Source organism: Mus pahari, chromosome 1 (assembly GCF_900095145.1).
Source record: "Mus pahari chromosome 1, PAHARI_EIJ_v1.1, whole genome shotgun sequence".
In the NCBI taxonomy this organism is placed as follows: Eukaryota; Metazoa; Chordata; class Mammalia; order Rodentia; family Muridae; genus Mus; species Mus pahari.
The window spans coordinates 96,588,138-96,594,826 of NC_034590.1; the positions used below are offsets into that span (position 1 = coordinate 96,588,138).

General features: G+C 52.3%; 1 protein-coding gene across 1 annotated transcript in view; it reads right to left on the minus strand.

Moving 5' to 3' along the window:
- Positions 1-682: 682 nt before the first annotated feature.
- Positions 683-6,689, minus strand: part of Qprt (quinolinate phosphoribosyltransferase) — a 16,737-nt gene continuing 10,730 nt past the window's right edge. The window contains exons 2-4 of the mRNA XM_021218911.2: positions 1,619-2,154; positions 1,240-1,371; positions 683-1,139 (exon numbers count right to left, since the gene is read on the minus strand). Coding sequence (XP_021074570.1) covers positions 921-1,139; positions 1,240-1,371; positions 1,619-2,154 — 887 coding nt within the window. The 3' untranslated portion in view covers positions 683-920. The remainder of the gene's footprint in view (positions 1,140-1,239; positions 1,372-1,618; positions 2,155-6,689) is intronic.

The window sequence follows — 6,689 nt, forward strand, 5'->3', positions numbered from 1 at the left end:
TCTTAAAAAATAACCTTATGAAAATCTTAAAAGAACCATAATCCACAGTTTTATATAAGAAACAAGCCGGGCGTGGTGGCACACGCCTCTAATCCCAGCACTCGGGAGGCAGAGGCAGGCGGATTTCTTGAGTTCGAGGCCAACCTGGTCTACAGAGTGAGTTCCAGAGAAACCCTGTCTGGAAAAAAACCAACAATGACAAAGAAGTGCCACGTACTTCTAACCAGTGTCGCATCACTGCTCATGGCTTCTAGTGTACATGTGCAGAAAGAGTTGTAAGCCAGATGCAGAGAGCATAGTGCAAGCAGCCGAGTCCGGAGCACATCGAAGGCCAGAAGTTCAAAGCCAGCCTAAGCTACATGGTGAGGCAGAGTGGGAAGGGGGAAGGCAGGAAAGAGGGAGGAGGGAAGGAAGAGAGAAGGCTGAGGGCACTTACCCATGGCCCTGGCTCCATCCTTAATACCACAGAGACAGAAAAGAGCTACCAGCTTGTTTCTTGTCGTGTGACCCTAGCTGCACAGACAGGCCATGTGGAGTCAGCTGCTAGTTGCCAGAGTCTTACTATGAAGCACGGCTGCTAAAGGGGCCGCCTTCCAGAAGGTTGGTGCTTGATAACAAGTATACGTGTTAGGTTAGATGAGCGGTGTTAATTTCTAGCCTTTACCAACCACTCACCCATTGTGTAGTAGTTATCATCCACAGCCCAGGAAGGCTGTTGATTTTATTAGACCTATTTCACAGACGAGAAAACCAAGGCAAGCAAAATCGAAGACAGCCCTGGCAAGTCACACAAGCTGGAGGTGGCAGAGCTAGCGGGAAGCCTAGGTAAAAAGCCTAGATATGTCCTGTTGGCCTCTAAATCTAAAGATGTGTGACCCAAGAAGCCGCAGTCATCCATTCTGATGGCGTCTTCTTCGGCTTTAGAACCGGCGAGCATGAGGCACTGGAGTCTCTCCTTCAGCAAACAGTTTGAGGGAAAAATCCAGGGCTGGTGCGGCCTGGGTCAGCATCCCCAACGAGATGACGTCAACGTGTGCCCCACAGAACTGGGTGAGGTTGTCCAGCGTGACGCCCCCACTGGCTTCCACAGACACACTGGGGAATTTGGCTTTAAGTGTAGCTGCTGTGGGGTGCAGCTCCTGTAAGAGAGAAGCCAAGGGGAGGTGAGGGCCCCCAACCCCCCAACCCCCAACCCAATGTTGTGCACAGGCCCCACCCAGGAGGTGAGCCCCATCTCACCTCAGGCTTAAAGTTGTCCAGCATTACCAGGTCAGCCCCAGCCTCTGCTGCCCGCAAGGCCTCCTTCAGGCTGCTACACTCCACCTCTACCTTCAGGGAAAACCCAGCTGCCTGGCGGGCCTTCAGCACTGCCTGCCAGGCCAATAGAGAGAGGGTAGGGTTGAGTAGCCTAGCCCTGGATCCCGGGGGACCCAGAGAGCTGTGCTTTGAATCACACAAAAAGAAAGACAGCCTCCTCCATCTACAGACAGAAAGACTTGGAGGCATCCCCGACGCTGGGATAACTTGTCACCGGTCAGTGGCTGGTCTCTGGTGGAGGGACTGAAATGCCTGTCAGAGGAGGACCACAGTGAGAACAGAGGCTCAGTGGAGCACTCACCCTTTCCATGCTGCCGGCCGCCACCACGTGGTTGTCTTTCACCATCACCAGCCCTCCCAGGTCGTAGCGGTGGCATGCTGCCCCGCCTACTAGGAGCCCATACTTCTCCACCAGTCGGAACCCCGGCGTGGTCTTCCTCGTGCCCGCCACGTGTCCAGTCCAGCCGGTGCTCCTGGCCACCTCCACAGCTGTCGCTGCCGCGCTGGCAATCCCACTGCAGCGGGCCAGGGTGTTAAGGGCCACCCGTTCCCCCAGCAGCAGGTGGTGGGCAGGTCCCTTGACCTCTGCCACCTTGACCACAGGTACCAGCTTCGATCCCTCCGGGAGGAACCAGGACACTTGGCAGTTGAGCTGAGAGAAGATGGCGTCAAAGAAGGGTCGCCCTGCCAGAACCCCAGGAGATTTGGCCCACAGCACAGCCTGCGAGGGTACGGATCCGGTAACCAAGGATGCAAAATTGAGGCCGGGGCAGTCCTCTTGCAGCCAGCTGTTCGCCAGGGCTGCCAGGGTTGTAGGGGGTAACAGGAGCTGCAGGCCTGGGGAGGAAGCAGAGAGACCTCTGTCGGGTTTGAGCTTCCTCCCTTGTAGCCAGAAGCTGCATCGTGGTATTTAACAACATGGTCAATAGGACACTAGCCAATCAGGGTGGAGATAGGACTCCCAGGGGCCAGGCTGAGGCAGAGCCTGGGGTCGCCAAGCTGAGCAGGTGGTCAGAGTAAATAAAAGTACTCTGCAACTAGCTAAAGTTAAACTTGGAACAGGTATCAAAGAGTTTTATAAGGAAGCTGGGCTTGGTGGTGCCTGCCAAAGAGTCTGCACACTCTAGGGGGCTGAGGAGGAGGAGCTCACCAGACCAGGTCTCAGAATAGCAGCAGCAACAACAATAATAAATTAAAAACGTAGAAGCAGGTGTTTGCTCCTTCCTATCATCACCATGCCCCCTTTTGTAATTTTTTTTATATTGTGTGTGTGTGTGTGTGTGTGTGTGGTGTGTGGTGTGTGGACATGCAGATGTCACTGGTCTTGGTGGCAGTCAAAGGACGATTTGCAAGAGTTGGTTTTCTAAAGCGGTAGGTCCTGGGACGCTAACTCAGTTTGCCAAGCTTGGCAGCGGGCTTCTCTACCCACTGCATCATCTCCCACCACTCACCTTGGTTTTAGCTTTAATCGACTTACAGTTAAAGAAACGAGGAGAGGTGACCCCTCAACACATTTGAGTCCAGCAGTATTAACACTCACACAACCCATTCCTCCTGCAGAATTGAAGTTCTGTGCCCTGGACAACAGCCTCCTCCTCCTCTTCCTCTTCTTCTTTCTCTTCCTCCTCCTCCTCTTCCTGCCAACCTCCTTTCTGCTTTGTTATGAAATCTGATTACATAGGTGCTCAGGTCATTTTTCTGTATAGTATGTGGCAGGTGACACATTTAACAGCGTCTATGTAAACCCTTGGCGCCTTGTATTTTATGCATCCAACCTCGTGTTGGGTCCAAAGCTATTTACTAACAAGATATTTAATATCCTGCTGTTCTTTGGAGACATGGCTTGCTTCCATAGCCAGGACAGCCCGGAGGCCCAGCTATCGCACCTCCTGTGTACTGAGGGTCATGTGCACGCACCACCAAGGCCTTCACTATTTAACAGCACAGGCAACCGACTTGTGCATGCCTGCAGGGTGTCCTGCCTCCTTTCCATCTGCATTAGCCAGAAGGCTTAGCTATTGTGTCTTTCCTCTTAGCCGTCTCCAGGACACCAAGTGCTTTACCTAATCCAGGTCCTTGAGCTTCTAGAAAACACTCGACCTCCGAGTCTCACTCACAGCTGAACACCAAGGATTACATAAAGCTGTAAGTTCAGGTGTTTACTGCAACAGAGAGAGAACCACAGAGAAAAGACAAATAGGCTGGCCACAGGTTCAGAGTAAGATGCCTTAGTGCGGCTGCAAACTAGGCTCGGGTATGTCCTGTTCCAGAGTCGATAGCGAGGGGGTGAAAGGTGGTGCCATGGTTTCTCCTAAGCCCATCACCTCAATATGGCATCAACTGAAGGGCCTTTCAGCCTCCAGGGCTGCCGAGACAGGACCCAGACACGGTGCAACAGTGCCACCTGTTGGTCTGTACAAGAGCTGCAGCCTTCACACTGTGTGGTTCCCTCTACCCCATCCTCTTTCACCCAAGCTGTCCTGGAATTTACAGTGGAACCCAAGCTGGCCTTGAACTTCAGGCGCTCTTGCCTCGGTTTCCCAAGTGCTTTTGGATTTCCATGTTGGTCTCTGAATTGCAGTTTTCATGAGAATCCTGTTGGGTTGGTTTAACCAGAAGGTCTCCTTCCCCCCCAGGACTTCTGTCAGTAATTTTGCACCATTGACCCCTTCTGTGCTCCTGGGCTGTAAATTCCTGCTAGTCTACACTGTATTTCGAGTTTTGTTTTGAGTTCTTGCCTTACAGTGAGAGTTCTGTTCGTTTCTGCTTTGTTTGATTGTTTGTTTGTTTTTCCAAGAGAGGGTTTCTATGTATAGCCATAGCTGTCCTCTAACTCCCTCTATAGATCAGGTTGGCCTCGAACTCAAGAGACCCCTCTGCCTCCTGAGTGCCGGGATTAAATGCGTGCACGACCACCTCCAGGCCACTTCAGCTGTGTTTGACAGCTCTGCCACTGTGAAAACCACAGTGCTCATCCATTTCCCCTGTTCTCTGCTTCACCCCACTTCCCATTCAACTCCTGACTGAGCAGCTACCATGGAGCTGGGGGTGGGTCTCCTTGTCACTCTCAGACCTCAGCCTGAGCTGGCTCACATAGTGCCTGAGCCTCACAGTCTCTCCCCTTGCTCCTGCCAGCCCTGTCCTCTCAGATCTTTCTACAGACCCCTGCTAGGTGAGAAGTCCCAGTGATGTGCACCACACTGTCCAGTCTTCTGTTGTAGTCCAGTCGCTGGCCCAGCAGGGGGTGCAGGTCTGCAATCCCAGCACGAGGGAGGGTAAGATTTCAGCAAGGTGGGGGACAGCTTGGGCTACGTTTACATCCGGAGCATCATGGGTGACTGTGTAAAATTTTGTCTCAAAACCAAACAAATATAAAATAAAGCAACCAAATGCCCATCGTGGTGGCATGCACCTTTGATCCTAGCATTGGGGGGCGGGGCAGGGGGAAGGATGGGGCAGAGCAGGTGGATCTCTGTGAGTTAGAAGCCTGGATGGTCTAGAGTTCTAGGACAGCCAGGGATGCACAGAATCTTGTCCTTAAACAAACAAAAAAAAATATTTTTTCGACACAGGGTTTCTCTATGTAGCCCCGGCTGTCCTGGAACTCACACTGTAGACCAGGCTGGCCTCGAACTCAGAAATCTGCCTGCCTCTGCCTCCCATGTGTTGGGATTAAAGGCGTGAGCCACCACTGTCCAGCACAATTAAATTTTTTTTTTAAAGTCAGATGTTGACAACTTCACACTGCTCTAGCAAGTGTGCAGTAGGATCTGTGCCGTCAGAGAGCCCACTTGGTGGAGTGACTTGGCACGCAACTCTGGGGTGTGACCTGAGCTTCAGGAATGTCTTAGCCTCTTTCAGCTCAGGCTATGACTCAGCTTTATTGTCTGTAACAGGGATAACGATGCAAAGACCCTGGGTTCTAAGCTCTGAAGGAGGTTATCTGGCAAATAGTAGGCGAGTTGGCTAAAGAAATGACTGAAGCCTTCCCCAGATATGGTGAGCGCTGGAGGAGATGCCTGTGTATCTCTGAGAAGGATAAATCGTGTTTGCCAGGCAGAGGTGGCTGGGTTGGCGGGATTTGGAGCAGAAAAGCAGGAAGAGGGGGGTGAGGCTGGAGAAATAGGAGGTTTGCCACAGTCTAAGAGAATTGAGCTTTTTAGCTTGGGAATCTGGGCCCATCACAGACCTGGAAGTGAAGTGGTGCGGTTATGCTTTCTCTAGAAGGATCACCTTACCCACTGACTGAAGATGGAGTGGGAGACAAAGGGAGGTTGAGGCAAGCAATGAAAAGCTGTCCGGCTCCAAAGTTAGGCAGCAGTGTCAGAAGGGAGAGAAGGAGAAGTGAGAGCCACATCTGAGCTGGGAGCCGCCCGCCCAAAGTGGCAGCCGCTAGGTGTCAAGACTTTGGTTTCCTGTTCCAAGTGGTTGAACACAGACCTCAGGTGTCATCTCAGGAGAGAAGTCTGGGCAAGGGGAACATGAGGGGAAAGTGGAAACGGTGCCACAGCCCCTAAGGGCAGCCTCCTCTGAGCCCTCCCAACTGGTGCCTTCCCATTTCAAAAGCATGGAAACCAACCTCAGGGTTCCTATGGTGCTGGTGCCAGGCTTTTAGCAGCACAGTGGGGAGGGAACCCGGAGGTTCTCTGCAGGTGTTGGGGTAGATTCCCTCCAGAAACATCAACGGTGCATAGACAGCGGCGGCGTAGGAAGATGGGTCTGTTCCCAAGAGACACTGGGGTGAGGAATAACGAGACTGTGGGCATGGTGTCTGAGCATAGCTTGGTAGGAGGTGCAGGCAGAGGTGTGACTGACGCATAGAGAAGTCAAGAGCGGATGTTTGGGGGTTGTGGGGAGAAGATTCAATAAGTAGTGCAAAGTGGAAGGCAGAAAATGGGTCACTGGACTTAGCAATTTAGCGACTAAGAGGCCCTGGCTGAAGCAGCCCCCATGATGTGTGATGGAAACAGAATTGCAAGATCACAGTAAAAAAAAATGACACAGTGAAATGAGAAAGTGGAGGCGGTGGGGTGGGAGTGAGCCAAGGCTTCAAGTGCTGAGCAGGGGCCCCCACCCACATCAGCATGGCTGGAGTCAACTCTCAGCTGCCCGGGCTCATCGTACATCAACTGCATCAGAATCTGGGAGCAAGGCCGAGGGAGAACTCAGGTATATAAGTGTTCCAAGTCCCCCTCACATCCTGGCAAAGACTGATGTATGAAGAAGAGTGCTCAGAACCAGAGATGGCTCAGAACCAGAGATGGCTCAGAAGGTAAAGATGGCTACTACCTAGCCGGATCTGAGAGCTGACTCTCACGTTTGTTCTACACACACACACACACACACACACACACACACACACACACACACCA